The sequence below is a fragment of the Cyprinodon variegatus genome, unplaced genomic scaffold, assembly GCF_000732505.1.
Source record: "Cyprinodon variegatus isolate N-32 unplaced genomic scaffold, C_variegatus-1.0 Scaffold355, whole genome shotgun sequence".
Taxonomy (NCBI): Eukaryota; Metazoa; Chordata; class Actinopteri; order Cyprinodontiformes; family Cyprinodontidae; genus Cyprinodon; species Cyprinodon variegatus.
The window spans coordinates 300,226-317,722 of NW_015150808.1; the positions used below are offsets into that span (position 1 = coordinate 300,226).

The 17,497-nt window shown below is 36.5% G+C and overlaps 1 protein-coding gene across 1 annotated transcript in view; it reads right to left on the reverse strand.

Moving 5' to 3' along the window:
- The window catches only part of LOC107091870 (dynein heavy chain 11, axonemal-like), a 53,295-nt gene that overhangs the window by 23,107 nt on the left and 12,691 nt on the right, over positions 1 to 17,497 (reverse strand). The window contains exons 11-44 of the mRNA XM_015386050.1: positions 17,048 to 17,172; positions 16,655 to 16,850; positions 15,073 to 15,177; positions 14,763 to 14,954; positions 14,409 to 14,609; positions 13,698 to 14,033; positions 12,513 to 12,590; positions 12,377 to 12,432; positions 12,168 to 12,288; positions 11,918 to 12,087; positions 11,426 to 11,648; positions 11,213 to 11,329; positions 10,934 to 11,020; positions 10,644 to 10,802; positions 10,461 to 10,544; positions 10,185 to 10,343; positions 9,956 to 10,078; positions 9,720 to 9,842; positions 8,331 to 8,555; positions 8,032 to 8,250; positions 7,686 to 7,856; positions 7,476 to 7,601; positions 6,349 to 6,456; positions 6,132 to 6,263; positions 5,890 to 6,050; positions 4,075 to 4,231; positions 3,806 to 3,951; positions 3,602 to 3,718; positions 3,371 to 3,509; positions 2,940 to 3,032; positions 2,633 to 2,827; positions 777 to 854; positions 446 to 578; positions 74 to 201 (exon numbers count right to left, since the gene is read on the reverse strand). Coding sequence (XP_015241536.1) covers positions 74 to 201; positions 446 to 578; positions 777 to 854; positions 2,633 to 2,827; positions 2,940 to 3,032; positions 3,371 to 3,509; positions 3,602 to 3,718; positions 3,806 to 3,951; positions 4,075 to 4,231; positions 5,890 to 6,050; positions 6,132 to 6,263; positions 6,349 to 6,456; positions 7,476 to 7,601; positions 7,686 to 7,856; positions 8,032 to 8,250; positions 8,331 to 8,555; positions 9,720 to 9,842; positions 9,956 to 10,078; positions 10,185 to 10,343; positions 10,461 to 10,544; positions 10,644 to 10,802; positions 10,934 to 11,020; positions 11,213 to 11,329; positions 11,426 to 11,648; positions 11,918 to 12,087; positions 12,168 to 12,288; positions 12,377 to 12,432; positions 12,513 to 12,590; positions 13,698 to 14,033; positions 14,409 to 14,609; positions 14,763 to 14,954; positions 15,073 to 15,177; positions 16,655 to 16,850; positions 17,048 to 17,172 — 4,983 coding nt within the window. The remainder of the gene's footprint in view (positions 1 to 73; positions 202 to 445; positions 579 to 776; positions 855 to 2,632; positions 2,828 to 2,939; positions 3,033 to 3,370; positions 3,510 to 3,601; positions 3,719 to 3,805; positions 3,952 to 4,074; positions 4,232 to 5,889; positions 6,051 to 6,131; positions 6,264 to 6,348; positions 6,457 to 7,475; positions 7,602 to 7,685; positions 7,857 to 8,031; positions 8,251 to 8,330; positions 8,556 to 9,719; positions 9,843 to 9,955; positions 10,079 to 10,184; positions 10,344 to 10,460; positions 10,545 to 10,643; positions 10,803 to 10,933; positions 11,021 to 11,212; positions 11,330 to 11,425; positions 11,649 to 11,917; positions 12,088 to 12,167; positions 12,289 to 12,376; positions 12,433 to 12,512; positions 12,591 to 13,697; positions 14,034 to 14,408; positions 14,610 to 14,762; positions 14,955 to 15,072; positions 15,178 to 16,654; positions 16,851 to 17,047; positions 17,173 to 17,497) is intronic.

Sequence of the window (17,497 nt, forward strand, 5' to 3'; positions counted from 1 at the left end):
TATACAATTATTGTGGATATTGAAAAGAGAGCATATCAGTAAAAAACTAAAAAACAAAAATTCCTTGTCTCACTTTATTGTCATCCATAACTGTGTTGAGTGATTCAATCCACATGGGGTCAATGTCCCCATCTAAAACAATCCATTTTGGTCCATCATGGGTCAATGAGGTCAGCTCTCTCATGGTGGAGGAGAAAAGACCTAATTTAGGAAATAATGAGTTAAACCTACAGTTAAACATGTTTAACAACAACGAGGAAACAAACAAAAACCCCTAACAAATTGTAATCTGGGATTTGCTATGGAAAACTCATGTTTTTTGTAACTTTTAAAGTGTTTTCAGACAAGCTTTAGGAATAACTAAGCTAACTGTAACATGCTCTCAGATTTCTTTGATTTCTGTCTTCGTTTATGAAATCCTTTGCATAAAATTCAAGCCCCTTGCCATCTTTCCACTCTCTGGTAGCAGGATGCAGATATCCAAACAACTCATCTGTGGTAACAGCTTTGGGATTAATATCAGTCCATACTGGTTTCTTCTTCATGTTAGAATATGTCCTATGTAGGGTCTTCAAGATCTGCAAAGTAAATACCAAAATAGACAAACAAATATTAAAAGAAAACAAAAGAAAACCCATCTTCTTCACTTAGAGTCAATACAAAGCGATGATATAGGTCAACATATTTGCTGATTGAATATAAGTTTATTTTCTATAATTAAATATTAAAGCAAAAATATTTTTTGTGTAATAAATGCCATTAACATAATTTGTTACCTGACTTTTTCCAGTTCCTGGTCCACCAACAACAAACACAGAATGTCTGACGGTCAACAGCTCCTCCAACTGAGTCACCTGAAGACACACAAGCATGCACATTTTTCTTACAGCATCCTATACTTGTAACTATATATGAAAAAAAAAAAAAAAAAAATCAAAATCATTTAAAGTCATCAAAGTAAATCTGCTAATATTAATCATTGTGGTGTCAACCTTTGCCTCCAACATATAAATACACATTTGTCTCAAGCACTTTTAGTCTGACAAATGAACAAAATAGTAACTTAGGCTGAAAAGGTAAGTTATTAAATTGCATTCTATATCCACTGTGATCTCATGTTTTTAATATTTCCATATCCATACATATATCCAACACAAATTAATGTTAACTGTTGAGTATACATAAAAAAACAGGTGTTTCAGGCCAGTGTGACAGATGTAGATAAATAAAATATAAACCAATGTTTGGTTTTAGGAACAAGTACAGATAGACACTAGGTGGTGCTAGAGCACCTGCCCTTTCCCCCTTTGGACAAAAAAGGGCCCTTCTGAAATAGTTTTTTGGTATTTTTTAGTCCTAAATACCCTTTTTGAGTTTAAAAGCCTATAAAACCAGATCTAGAATTTTGCAATTTTGCTCCACAAGACATGTAGCAACGCCTCAATAGAGCCTTGCCCAAGTTAAGAGCTAGTTAACTGTCCAGGTAACAAACTACATCTCCAGAAGAAGAAAGACAGTTTACACTAGAAAAAAATGGCTTCTACAGAGTAATCTGTTCCTGGCACCTGATAATACAGATCAGTGTATTTCTTTCTGTCTTTGTTGTGCTCTAGCCTTCAGCTGTGTTATTTTCTTTCCAAAAATTAAAAACTAAAATAAACTCAATCTAGTCCATGGTTTTAAGGTTTTGTGATTTGAAATTGTTATTTATTTAATTAATACCTTAAACGTCAGCATCAGACACTGTTGGTGGCTCCACGCAATGTATACAGTAAGGTGCCTTTTTTCCAACCTGGTCACCTGCCTCCAAAAATTTCTGTGCACACCACTGTTTTATTTTAAATTAACTCTAATTTGAACATTTCTCTTAACACTATTAAGTCTAGTACGCAAACACATGCAAACACAACAAGACATGGTTGTCCACTTTTGGTCACATGCCTGCTAAGCATTTTTTAGAGAAGAAGTAGAGCTGTAACACTGTAGGCGCTGCACAGTTTCTGAGTCCTGCTCGAAGATCATTGACCAGCCATGACTCAGACTTTTAAAGAAGTGGGGTGGATTAAAGGAAAGTGAAGACCTGTTTACAGGTTGTCTAGTACCAAATTTGAGACAGAGCAGAAATGTGTCTGAAGGTAAAATGGGCAGGTACAAATTGGAATTCTATGCTCAGGATGTGAGCCTGACCATTAATGCTATGGTGAAACAAGGTTGAGGGAAAGATAATCTTTTGTCCCAGTGTTATAAGAGAGCTGGTTAGTTAATGATGATGATAGGGTTCAAAATAAGGTGATCCTACAGTAAATAAAGACCTGATGAAACTGCAGAAAACTTTCGACTGGGGTAAAAATGGGATTTAGCATTACAAGGACCACAAACAAAGCTGCTGTGGATTAGTTTACATCAAGGCCTATCTATGTTGTAGAATTGTACATAAAAAAAAAAAAAAAAAGGAAGAGTGCTATCACATTCACAGCCCACAGCAGTTTTTGAGCTCTTTTCCAGGAATGGCTAAATATTTCTAGGCTTGAATTGTACAAAGCTAGAGGGCACCCAAGGGCCTAAAGGCAACAAACGTGCAAGTATTGTCCAATAGGGGGTGACTACAAATGCATGTCATAATGATAGATACCTTAAGTATAAAATTTTCTTCAGCTTGGAGATGGAGTTCACTAACTGACTGGCGAACAGCATTTTCTAGAGTGGGATCTCTCTTCCTTGGAACATTTAGTTGAGGAAACAAGTCACTGATCAGTCCAAGGAATACAGGCACATCACTGGTCACTATCTTTGGAAGGTTGAAGTCCCTCAGAGCTCGCATCAACACCTAGAAAGGAAGCATTTAAGCATAAATGTATCAAAACAACAAATAGTAAACACTAAACAAATTGTTTCATTTCTGTTTGAATGTTATAGTGAGATGCAGAAGATATCCTCACCTGTTCTTCAGGTCTGTTACGCTCCTCACGCTTCAGCGATCCTGCTACAACAAGGACTGATTTTATAGCCCTTAAACCCCAATCATAATGATCCTAAAAGGTATAGAAAAACAGGTTATCTAAACCAATAGCAAAAAACTAGCATCTGATGATTAAATCATATAAATAATAAAAACTATAATCAGCAGCCATAAAAACAATTAAATGAAATATGTATAAAAGCACATCTATTTAATTATTTGAGTTATAAGCCAGACAGAACTTGATGGTAATTTGATTGCAAATACATGTGTTGTGTATTATGCAAGATTTCTACTACCAGTTTGCTAACCTACATTCTTCTTGGTTCTCTTATAATGCAACCTTTTAAGACAAGGACTTTAATTTTCAAATGCATTTTGTGTCATGAAATTTTTTTGTTGTGTGCATACCTGTTTGGACAACAGTTCTTTGCACAAAGTATAGAGGCTTATGAACTTGCGTGCCAGCAAACGTGCATCAATAAACCCTTCAGCCACCAGCATGATCTCACAGATGAGTTCAAAGTCTGGGATGACCATTGCACAGGGCCTGGAATTTAGGCAAATAGACAGGCAATAAGAAAGAATTCCTACATATGAACATTTGGCCTTAATGTCCTCATAATTATCATTAGATCAGACCTGAATAGTGCCTTAAGGTTTTCTGGAAGCTCTGCCCTCCCAGCATATCCTGGGTTGAGAGTGATGAAGATCCCCACTGTTGATTTCAACTCAATTTCTTCTCCCAGAAAATGAAACCTGTGTAAATTGTTGAAAGAAACTGCTCTGGCTGGATTAACAAGCCAATAACAAAGCATAACGCATCAACGATGGATACGTGCATACCTCTGTTTTTTGTTGCGCACAGCATCTTGTATAGTCTTAACCTGCACAGCTACCACAGATAGTACATCCACTGAGATCCTGTTGAATTCATCAAAGCAGCCCCACACTCCAGTTTGAGCCAGGCCTTTATAAATATTACCTATGGACTTGAGGCACAAAGATGAGATAGACACACAAGCAAAAATTATGAATATTTTCTTTTTAGAAATAACTGATATAGAAGCGACCATGGTGATAATTGGGAAGAACATCTTTGCAGTTTATGATACCTTGTAGTCCATTTGTTCTGAGCAGTTGAACACATATACCATGATACCAAGGGAACGTCCCAGGTCTTTAGTTGTCTCTGTTTTTCCAGTACCAGCTGGGCCTGATGGGGCACCACTCATAGTCAAATGGAGCGATTGGGTCAGGGTTATGTAACACCTGGTTGTGTTGGGATAAAGATTAAAAATGCATGCAGAGAGAAATGTCACTGGATTTTAAACATTGCGGTATACAATAAAGGAGTTATTGAATATTAAGTCATATTTTAGCTCTTTGACTATAGAAATTGAACTTATTGATCTCACAATGAAGAAATTAACTGTCTGCATCTAACCCATCCCCTTTGGGAAGCAGAGGGCTGCGACTGTGCAGTGCCCGGGGAGCAGTGTGAGGTTAAGGGTCTTCCTAAGAGAACCAGAGCATCGGCTGTGGGAATTGAACCGGGTACTTCCAATCTTCTTAGAGCACAAGCGCACTGCTGTAACCCACTAGGCCAACACTTGCTATAGTAGCAAAAACTTACATACTTTACAGTAGTTTGCCAGATAATCTGGCTACTTCAAAATCTGTAATATCAAGTTGTGTAATGGAAATATATGTATGTAAATGCATACCAAATTTCTAATTCTTATTAAGAAAAATGCTCGGGGCTATGGTTGCTGAAAAGTGCAGTCCTTGTGAAAATGCATAAAAATGATAACAAATCCAAAAAGTTCTGCAAACACAAACATGAAACCAACAAATTCAAAGTGTACACCAGCAAATACATAAACGATGCAAACACATAAAACATATGCAAATGGAAAATGTTGAAAGTAGCACAAACTGCAAGTTAAGGATAAATGAAAAACTAGCTCAGCATAACAGAAGTGCTACAGATCAATAGGTGACCATCATCAATTCACGTGAAACAGAGCCCTATAAAGGCATCAACAGAATGCTCAGAGAGATTCGGTGTTTGAAAAAAATTCAAAGTAACGCTTACATTTTCATTTTTTTTAGGACGACATACCATTTATTTGTTGCTGTTTTTTTGTATTACCTCCCTTAAAAACACATTTTGAAGGGAGTCCTGGAGTCCTTGCAATGGGCCATAAATTGGAGTTTGTTTTCCTGTAGTCTGTATTGATGATTTTCCTCCTCTTTTGGTCTGAGGCACTTTAATTATCCCAATTTAGTGTGCAGCTTTTCTTAACTTGCAGTTGTTTTGCTACTTGCAGCATTTTAGCTTTGCATGTGCTCTCTGTGTTACAATAATTTATATATTTGCACCCATTTTTTTTTTTTTGCTTACAGAGTTTTTTTATTTTGCTACTCTCTAATTTCTGTCACTGCAGCATTTCTTTTCTGTAACATTTTCGTTTTGCATGTGTTCTAATTTTTAAGTTCAATTCCTCAACTTTGTATTTGTAAGTTAAATTTTTGTAATTGCAGGACTTTTGAAAGTTGCCGTTAGTTTTTGCATGCCATCTGCACCCCTCAGCCACCATATAGGACTGATCCATTTCTTTCCTTCTTATCCACAATAAGGTTCTTTATTTTGTTGGACTTTCACACCAAATCTCATTAAAAAAACACAGCAATGTATGGGTGGGATATTTTTATGAGAACAGGTGAGAATATTTAAAAGATATGACTTCTTTTGCAAAGTGCATTTAGTAGGAAAAAATTGCACACTTTTACAGGACTCAGCATATATTGTAATATGGGCACTTTTAAGAAATCGACAGTCAGCTATTAATGTCTCCTCAAAGTTTAAAGTAACTCTTAATAAACTATTATTAGTTATGATAATGTTGTGAGCACAGGTTTATTACCTGTCAGTAAGTGGGGTTATAACCAGTCTGTTTGTGTTTCCCAGATACTCATAGCTAAACTGGAACTGGGCATCACAGATGTTCACACAGCAATGGGCAGTCTCTTCATCCCAGCGGTGGCGAAGCTGAGACAGCCACGCGAATGCCTGTGCATTTGTCACCTAAAAGGCAAACACAGCAACATCGACAGTGGTCTCAAATAACTTGTATTACTATAATTCAAAAAAGCCTGTTTTAGATACCTTTTGAGTGATGAGACTTCCAACCACATCTCGAGCATGGACATCAATGGTGCATATGGTCATTATTTTTTGCCTGTCTCCAGGACTTAAATCCCCAAGTAACATGTGGATCAATGAGTTGAGCTGTGTGATCTTGAAAATTACAATTTCACTTCATTAAAGTGCCTCTTATTTGAACCTTTGCTATAAAATAAAAAAAGAGATTTTATGAGCTTACCTGTTTTTTGTTGTAGTCTTTTAGAGCTGTCTCAAATCCTTCCTCCACTCTCTCAAAAGCAATACCCACATCTGTGGCCCACCACACCTGACTACCAGTTAATGATACCTATTTATATAAAAACAAACAAACAATCAAAAAGGAGACACATGCAACGAAAAGGCCCTACATATTCATTGTGCATAAAGCAAAAACTTCAGTGTGCAGTCATTGCTTTACTCTAATTTTGAGCAGCATTGCTCAAATGTTTAGCCAAGTTAAAACTTATGAAGCAACAGATAAAATAGAGACATGTCTGAGAAAAACTACACATACAACTTCAAAATAGTTAAGCTCAGCATAACTTCACATTTCATGCTTAGGGGTTATTTTTGATGAACAACTGTTCTATAAAAAAATTTTTGAGGATCACAGAGGCTAATTACATAACAGGCAGTGCAATATTCTGATTTATTTTTTTTATTTTAACATGGACTACTAATTGTACACCTCCTAACTGATTTGACAGGTCAGATCATAAAAGTTAAACTCAGTTCCTCAAATAGTAAATATTTGTCACAGATGTAAATTATCCCCGGTTTTTCTAACAAGAGATTCTACACTCAAAATATTGATAGTGCATGGACTGTAGATAAATTCCAAACAAGATTATGACCCTTACGTACAGAGAATTCAAGAAATAGAACTAGAAATTAAAGATTAAACAAAAACAATAATTTTCTGGTTCAAAGGTATTTTTAAATTGTCATTACTGTGCTAAATTCTGTACTCAATAATAAAATAAAATCTGCAAGATTCAGAATGTTGAATATAGGATTTAAAAAAAACATCTGTTCAATTTCATACTAAGTGTTAATTTCAATAAAAAAAATATCTTACTTACTAGTAAGACATGAGTTTTTTTTATTTTAAAATCTAAATGAAATTCTTTTTACTATTTAATTCATTCATAATGCAAATTTCTGTGGTTGTGGTCACTGAAACTATGACTAAAAGGTAGTCATTTAACTTTTTAGGCTTTTCAGGCTGCTGCATTTTTATTGAAATCGACATCAGTTTTTGATAAAAACGATCAAATGTGAGTTTTAAAATCTAAAAGTCACCACTAAAACTATAGAAAAACAAACCTGTGCAGGATAATCAAAAAGCCACTGATCTCTTGGTTTGTCCTCATAGGCAGCCACCGCCTCCTGTATCTCTTTCCTGACTGTACAGCGCATACTGCTCTCCAAAGCGTTTAACCAACATTCAGCCTGAAAAAAAAATTAAAAACAAAAACGTAACTGTATATCTATCTTTCTATCTATCTCTATTTATATTTGTTTATAGTATTTCACCTGTCCTTTACAGACACATGGCTCTGAGAAAGAAACATATTCTCTCTCCCTGCTGTACATCCCAACAGCAACTGCCAATTCCTCCACTTCCTCCCCTCCTCTGGCCTCGTCTGAGTCCTTGAAGCGAAGGTCTGCTATGTTGTCAAACAACTTCAACAAATGGCGGGTCACCTTAAAATTACACCCATGTACATGAAACTGTTCAGTTGTGTGCATTCAAATCCAGATGAAATGTATTCCACTACATGTTAAGTCAATATTTTCTCCAGACACATATGTATAACTGCCCTGTTGCAACATTATATGTTTGTGTTCTTTTCACAGTAGCATAAATAAAATATGACACCTGTTTGGGCTGTTTTCCTTTGGAGATAATCTCCAACAGATCAGAAGATGAGATGAAATAAAATCTGGGGAATGTTAGCCTTTTCGTCTCCAGATACTCGGTAAGGGCCTTCTCACACACTGACAACCTTTGCTGTAAGGTTTCTAGACTCTCCAGGAAGCCTTGCTTGTTGGTTACATCCACCACATTACTGTTCTGTACCACTTCAACCACCAAACTCTACATAAAAACAAAAATAAAGAAAATGTTGTGATTTTATAGAAAGATAGGGTGAGAAGCATGTTTTGGTAGGTATTTACCTGAAAGTCAGCATTTATGGTTTGAAAGCGCTCTGCATCATGGGCAAGTTGGCAGCGAATATCATCGCTATTTGTGAAGATGCTGTTTAGATGGGCCCAAGTCTTCTGGACAGACATCCACGATGAGATGACCAGGTCAGCTACCATCAGCTTCCTCTGCCATCCACTCACCTCTGACTGGAAATACTCCACGTACTTGCTCATTAGGATGTTCTGCAGTTGGACCTAAAGGTATGTGAATATGGGCAGTTTTGCTAACCTTGTAGAAAGTTCCTCTGATACACATTCTCATAGTTCACATCAATGTTTTGTCTATTTGAAGTAAAATACAAAGAACTTGATAAAGAATATTTATCTCTTGAACCGTTTCACATTTTGTTGAATTATGATCACAAATTTCACTTCAATGTAAAACCACAATTTACAGCTGAAAATCTCTTAAGCTACGACACTACCAGTTAAGATCTGAAGCCTGTACTTATTGCAATTTCTGTCAAATATACAAATAAATAAAATAGGTTCAGCCCTGTGTGACTGGAGAAAATCTGTGAGGCCATGCTTCATTTTCTCAATGTTCTTTGGACCATTCTGATACATAACCAACCCTTTGACATAATTTGTTGTCGATAGTATTGTTGACCTTTTGCACCTGTTGCAGTCTCTAAGAGGTTTTTCTTCAACGATTCTCTTTATTTGGCTAAATGTATTGACCTCCCTGGCTCCTTTGCCCCCGCTGAGGAGAAGCGTCTTTTAGAATCCCTCACAGTTATCATTCATATTTTGAATGGTACTCCCATGCCTTGGCAGAGATGCCCTACTCAGATCACTAATTGAACGGTACTCTATAGGTAGTTTAAGGTTTTAGATCCTAACTTTCTGTTACAGTTCTCCATAACATTGCTCCTCATCGTCCTGGTATGCATCCTGGTCTTCGCTGTTTTTTTTATTTTTTTATTTTATTTAAAAAAGTAAACCTCTGAAACCATCTGTATTTATACTAAGATTAATTATAAATAGGTTGCAGGGTGTATCAGAACTGAATTCTATTGAACAAATCAGAAGAAGGCAACTAGACTACTTTTGTGGTTTGTAGAATCTCCAAAACATTTAATCTCTCAGTCTGAAGTGTTCCTCAGTTATTAACATAGGGGAAGGTTAAATTGATCCAAACTTTCCCACTGATTAAGCCCAATAATTTAATTCTTTGAATAAGAGTTGAAATGTCTTCAAGAAACAGATGGACTCCTCTTGGTTTCTACTGAAGCACTTAGGCTGCCATTTGTTGAAAATTTTAGAATATCCATCTGTGCTACACTTTAATGAATCTACTTAATGTAAGCACATTCATTAGTTTTACACAATACTTATGTAATCTGCTTAATAATCTACCTGGTTGTCCTCCAAAGTTTCGATTAGATTCTCATCAGCTTTGAGCAAAGGTGTTCCAGTGCTGTTATCAGTCTCATATGACAGTGACATGACACTCCAGGTCTGTGTTATTTCTGCCAGAACCTATGTTCAAAATGGACATAGATTGAAAGGGTCAAAACATTTTCATTTTTTTCTTTAAATCTGTTTTCAGCAGTTTTTCATTCATAAAAAAGCCTCAATTATCTGGTTTCTACCTTTTCAATGCCCATTTCTTTCACAGCTTTGTCCACTATATTTTTAACTTCATCCTCCACACGGTGTAGCTGTAATTCCAACAGGTCTCCCAAGGTGGTGCTCTCTCCCATCACAAACCGTACCTAGGAATCATAAAGGATATATGCCCTGATGCTGTTGTAATCAAGTTCTCGAAGTCTAAATTTAATGCTGCACAATATCTGCATATCTAAACATAAGTTTTCATACTCCTGTTGTGTTCATAAGCTGCTGCCAGTGCCTCTCTCTGATGGCAATGCTCTGCAGCTCGTTGACTGCTCTCAGAGAGGTTAGCAGGTTTTTCACAGTAGATTCTAAACCCAGGTAAACATCCCATGCTCTCACTTCCTTATCTAGCATCTTCATTTCCTGCAACACAAAGCATAATTATCATCATTAAAACAAACATGAGCCAAAATTAACACTTTTTAAACTTCAAAAAAAAAAAAAAAATGTTAGTTAAAATGTGTAAATTTGTTTTCATACCTTAGCAAAACGGCGGAGCTCCATGTCCATCTGCTCTACATTGACCTCCTTCCACGGAGTCTTGGTCCACTCTTCTATGCTTGTCTAACATTAAGAGTTTGTTTTGGCAATTTTTTTATTTTTATTTTTCACACAATGTAGTCAAGGAAAATATAAAAAGTGTTTTGGTCAAATCATTTTTACCTTCACAAAAATGATCAGGTCCCAGACTGCTTTGACGAGTATGATGTCAGAGCGACACTGGCGCAGCTGTTTGTATTCAGGAAAGCTGACCTCAAACAGATCAGCTGTGTCTTGCAGGTTCTTCATTTCCATCTCAAGCTGTGCTACTGATCGATGACACTAGAGAGATACAGTTGAGCTGCTATTGCATTGTGCAACTTTGTAGATTCACTAAATTCGCATGGTGCACTACTTTCATTTTATCACAAGAATCTTAATAGGATGCAAGTTGAATGTTTTCTTATTTTCACCTTCTCAATCAGTTTATATGGCTCCTCAATGTTGAACTTGAAGATTGACGCGGTGCGAAATTGCTCTCTGAACTCATGCTGCTTTATCTACATTTGGAAAGTTGAAAAATATATAATGCATGTATATCTGTCTCCAGTTCAGAATGCACAGACCCTAGCGTTTGGGTAACATAAATAATGCAGGAAAGAAAGACAAAGGTTAATTGGGTGTATCAGATATCAAGCTCTTTGTAGGGGGTTACCAGACTGACATCCTACCTTGCTTACACCCAGTCTCACCTCAAACGAAACACATTTCCTGCGTATCACAGAAACTTCATTTGACTGCAGTGGTGCCACTTCATGTTTCACTGTAAATGCTATTTTTCGGAGACTTTTCCATTTCTCAGGCAGCTCCTAAATTTTGAGGCATAGAAGTTAAAAGACAAATGCAATGGTTGATGCTTAACGCCATTGCAATAAACAGGGAAATGTTTTTGCACTGGTACATACTTCCAGCTGTGTGTAGACACCCTCAGGGAGTTGTTGTCCGTAGGACTTGAGAAGCTCTGCAGTTGACTTGAGTGGTTTGAAGTGCTGTTCATTACTGATCTGTCTATCTCGGATGGCCATAAGGTGTCCCATTATTTTCACCAGCCCTGCATAATCTCCATCTGACACGTTTGTGGAGAGGCCTCCAGCTGTGTCCTCAAGAAAATGGGACAGCTCCTTTACACTGTGAACAAACAAAGTGAAACTGGTTTGGTGTCTTTATCACTGCATGTTTGAATGGTTCATTTATTCATGATCATTATGATCTATTTATTTAGTTTTATACATACATAAAAAACAGATCTTAAAGATCTATTCTGGATTTATGACTGTAAAAGCTCTTTGAGATTAAACAGAACCGAAACCATGACATGCCAGACTATTTCAAAAATAGAATCAAAATCTTAAAAACAATCCTAAAAGAAACATGCAACCAAATTCAGGGTGATTTACCTCTGATTTACATGGTTTAGAAGATGCTCTTTAAACATCCAGCTCCACTTTTTGATGACATTCATCAACGTGTGTTTGAAGGGTCGTATATCCAGCTCCAACCAGCCACAGAATTGTATCCTGTCCTCCATTTTACTCACCCGAGTGTACAGAGACTCAAAAAGATTGATCTAAATGAGGGAAGGAACTAGTTACTTTGATTGCACTATAAATATTTTAAAAACAGAGAAATGAAAAACATGGAAAATACTTGATCTTTAAAGTTCTCTAAGGTGGGTGGGCTCTTTTTCAGTTCATAGTCTGCATACAGCTCCGCTTCCTCTGTGCTCAAAACATGGCCGTAGAGCAAAAACTGCCTCATGAATTCAGATCTAAAAAGATGTATAAAAAAGAGGGATGAGATGAATAAATAAATGTACAACTCTGGAAGGAGGAAATTCAATAAAACAAACATCTGACCTGTCATCAGTCCAAAGGTACCGGTAGCTAGAAAACGAAGCTTGATATTCCCTGACCTGAAAGTCAACACAATGATTACACTTGGGTATTTAGATAAATAAAAAAAAAGGCTGTAAGGGACAAAAAAGTTAATTACCTTGGCGACAGCTCCTCGTGTCCTTGAGCGTATAATATGACACATTTCTGACAAATCCTCCATTTGATCGATATCAGACTAAAAGATATAACATAATAGCCATATATGTCAAAAATTTTATTTCTTTGCATATCTAATTATCTATTTGCATTAGTGCAATGCCTTTCAAAAACTACATAGCTCTTAACAATTTCACATTTCTTATATAACCAATTTTTTAATGCCAATTTATTTCACATTTTAACAGCACTGGATTATTTGGAGTGGACGAAAACTGATTCATATTCTATCAAATGTTTTGAAACAGTGACATTTCTCTCTATTTGTTGCGGTGGCTGAGGTGCTCTCAGATCAGATAGAACATATCTATACAGTAATGTTTAATTTTATGACAATGTTGGCTAAATTATGCACATGAATTTGGTCTAGACCAGGGGTGTCAAACTGGTTCCAGAAAGGGCCATGTGGCTGCAACCAACCAAGCAATAGCACACCAGACTCCAGTCATCTCATCAAGGGAGTCCAATCTGAACATGATGAATTGACGAGATGACTGGAGTCTGGTATGCTATTGTTTGGTTGGAAAGAAAACCTGCAGCCAAACAGCCCTTTCTGGAACCAGTTCAACACCTGTGGTCTAGACCATTTTTATATCATGTCAGGGATTATTTTGCTTTTGGAAGGTGAATCTAGGCTCCACTTTGTCTATTACAGATTCTAACAGGATTTCTTGTTGGGGAGCTCAAGCTTGCCATCAACTGAGTAAAGTTTCCTGTTATTGCATTGGTTTACAGGTTTCCTCTCACAGGTTCCCTTCTTATCATGGCCCAAATCTATTTGTTAGGTTAGCTATTTACCATAAATTGTCTATAGGTATGATTGTTTTTTTTTTTTTTTTTGCATCTTGTGTGCCTTTGTGTCGCTTTGACAGATTAACACACTTTCTAGGGTGCACTCTGGCTCTCACCCATGCCTACTCTACACAAGCACCAGCTTCTTTCATTACAGTGAAAAAAATCAAGGTATAGTAATTGAATAAATAGCTAAAGAGTTCTGTGTACGATGTCCAAGGTTTTAAATCTTCTTTCATATCCTAACCATACATTACATTTCCCCTGACCTGTTGTCCCTGCTGCTTTTCTTTTTCTCTATGATGCTGCTCAACCATGTAGAGCTCTCACTAACCTGATAGTTATCCAGATCCTTGTGGTTTGCCACTCTGGAAATGAAGGATGCCATGTTTATGATGTTGGTCACCATTTTGTCCACAATACCATAAAAGTTTCCACTGAGGCGCACATCCAATGAAGGGTCAAAGGTCATTTCATTATTACTGAGCATCAGTTTTATTTCAAAGAGAGGTGTAATGCGCTGAGCTGCATCTGTGTTGTCCACAAAGTACTGCAGGGAGCAGCGTATCGCGTTGAAGAAGCCCGTCACGATCATTTGGTCCACATACTCTGTGTATAAACGCCATTCAGGGCTGTTCTGATTTGTCACACCTAGTAGAGACTGGTTCTCCTGAATCACATTGAGAATAAGATATAGGATAAATAAAACACCTCCAAACTACTCTCTTTAATGTTCTTATAAAGAGTTTACATGGTAAATGAGCAAAGGAACAATACATCAACACAGAATGAATGGATAATGTAACATAATTTTCCAAATGTTTTCATAAAGAGCAATGTGTTGTCTGAAAAAAGGGTCAGTCATAATTTATCAGATACACCAATTCAGTCTACCTCCTCTTTGGATCATGAAAGAGTAAGTATCTTGTTATTGAAGTGCATTTCTTCAGAATTAGGGAATGTACTAAAAGTTAATAGTAACATGGGTGGAGTTTTGGATGATCTGAGTTTGTGCTCTCAATTAAGGAGTAAAATGCAAGCATACCTGCACCAGTTTATGTATCTGCTCCCCTGTACCAAGAGTGAGAGTCTGTTGTTTGGAAACACTGTCCTCAATTTCGGAGAAGTCTATGAGAGTAGAGCCAAGTCTCTTTCTGGTAATAAAAGCCCGGCTGCTGAATTTAACCATGAGAGCTTGAATGGCTTCAGCGTTAGCTTTGCTACTCTGGACCCGACTCGAAATGTTCTAAAAAGAGAATTATGAAATTATGAGTTATCAATCCTAAAGAGGGAAACAAATCATAATTGGTATTGTAGATAGATAGATACAGACAGACAGACAGACAGACAGACAGACAGATGGAATGTCTCCCTAAGATCTACTCCAAATAATCAGTACCTTGACCAGTTGCTGTGTACTCTTAATGTAGTCCCAGAGGTCATCCTGATCCCAGGTCAGCTCTGTGAGCGCTGGTTCCAGCTGTTGTATCACCCTGTCCATCTCATCTTTAACTAGCCTCAGCTCTACTTCCAAGATGGTGCTTTTTAGCTTGTTGTACCATTGGGTCACCAAGGTCAGTGTCTGTGTGTACTAGGTGACAGAAACAGGCAAAGATATTACCACATTTGACACGTTTAATATCTATCCAAATATTAAGCAAGTGTGCCGTCATGATGTATATGGTGCCACCGATACGCTTTTGACCCACCAGGTATAATCTTTCCTTTTCAGAATACAAATGAAGAGCTGCTTTGTTAATGTTTTGGATCTTTAGAATGGTCAGGTATTTGACCTCCCTCAGCACACCCGTCAGCTGTGGAAGTTAGTATAACATTAGTGCATTAAATAAAAATATAAACCCTTTTACAGTAAACAGTTTTCTTTGGAGTCCCTAGACCCGCTAATATAAGTGAGCCACAAAGGAAGCAAACAAGCAAAGCAAAAGTTCACTGAAGCAGAAGACATTTGCAAAGCGAAGTAATTTGAAAATAAGCTCTTTGCAAAACACTACAAAAAAGAGAGACAAAATGGACTACCATACACAACTGTATAGTAGATCCCATTTTTGTGATCCAGAAATGGGTACATAATCCACATGTAATTAACTTAAGTAATAATATTCCAGTTTTAAGGTATAACATGATTTACTTGCTTTTATTTAAAACCAAAATAGAGCAATTATTCATAGTAGTAAAAAAAAAGAAAAAGAAATGTACCATTCCAACAATGTTGTCTAAAACACTTATCTTTTTTGTTGCAACAAAGAGTTCAAAATCCAGAGAAATGTTGTTGCAGATTTCATTTAAGTGGAATTCTACCTCATAATTTCTTATCTCACAATATGAGTGTGACATGCCTACATTTTCTTATTAATTTGTCACCATATTTACTTAATTAAGTAGCCTACAGTCAGATTAACAGTAATGCTTCTAATGAATTGTCAGCTGTAGCCTTACAAATATTTAACTTCATTCAGCAAGTCTACTTTTTGTAAACTTTCGACAATGAAATATAGCTTTCACAGTTAAAATGAAATAAAATATCCCCTATTTGTACCAGAGTAGGACATTTCTCTGTATCATAGCTTTATTTAACTGTAATATAGTCTAGCAAAAGAATGATTTCTCACCTCATTGCAACATCTAGAAAGTATATGGTAGGGATAACACTTTTTAACATTCAGCTAAAACAGGCTGAAAATATAAGCCTTAAATTACTTTCTTTAAAAATCTTTATCTAAACCCATCAACATTTTTGGTATTTCTTTACCTTAATTATCTATTTACACTACGACATGTGTTGAAAAAATAGTAGGCCTACTTGCTGTTTTTTTTTTTTTTTGTTCCTTTTTGGAAGTGGAAATATCTCCCAATTGCCCAATCCGTATATATTTTAAGCAAGGGGACAGTGCAGCAAAGATCAGCCAGAAAGGGAAGGGGAGGGATTCGGGCTTGTGGAAACTTGGATCACTCCAGTTATTTTTTTGACATTACTAAAAGTACATTAAATTACAGAAAATGTTTTTTTTTTTTTAAATCCTCTATAACTTCATAATGGTAGCCAACCTTCACTTAGTGATTCTTACTCCTGCTCTTACTGGTATAGCTATTCAGAAATCATGCAAAACACAAATTAATTAGTTTAGAAAAACTAGATCTTAGAGTTAGTGGCTATGCAATACTAATCTTCCCTCCAACAGACATAGTTGATTTTGTACAGAAAGTGAAAATTAAAGCACCATGATATAATTTATAAATACTTCTAAAATGAATATTGTTCCTTGTGCTTACAATAGGACTGAAGTTGACCTGGAAAAGGCCTGTTTCAGAGTCCAGGGTTAAGAGTGGCTCTTTCAGATGCATTTGGCAGACATCATCCAACCCCTGGGCCCATTCTGTCAAAAGTTCCTCATCATATTTTTCCAAACTCTCAAGAGCATGTTCACATTTTCTGAGAACCTCATCTGCCTCAGCACACCCAAGTGGCCTGTAAAATAGAAAAAGAAGAGCTCTATGTTATCAATGTAATTTTTTAACCCAAAATCAAAATGTTTTTATGTTAAGCCCTTCTGTGTGAAGCCCTCTAAAGCTTAAAAGTACGAGAAACCAAAAATCAGATCTGTAACATGCAATATAGCATTTATCTATTTATGTCTTGGCCTGGTGGAGAGAGTTGGTTCATACATGTGAGGCAGCTGGCAGAAGTTGCTTCTATTCGTAAGGCAGCGGCTCCGAAGTTCTTGTGACCATTTAAGGTTCCCAGCCACAGACGGCATGTTCTTTCCCAGAACTGCGCAATCAGACTGCAGCTGAAATAGAATTCGACATGATCAATATGTCTAATGATCTTGTTTTATTCAGCCCTAATATTTTTTCTTGCATGATGATAAAACAGATATATAAAGTTTTCATTTTAAACATAAGTTATAGGCTTTTGAAAATTTTCATTTTTTGTATTTTAGAAATGCTAAAACTTTATTTTTGATAATGCCCTCCAAGAATGCAATGATTCTTTTCAGCTTTTATAAGCCTTTAGGCTAATAGAGGCACACTTGTAGGTTGTCGAGACAACACCTCGAAAAAAGCATTTTCTAGTGCTGTCTAGGAGCGATCGCTTACAACACCAGCAAACAA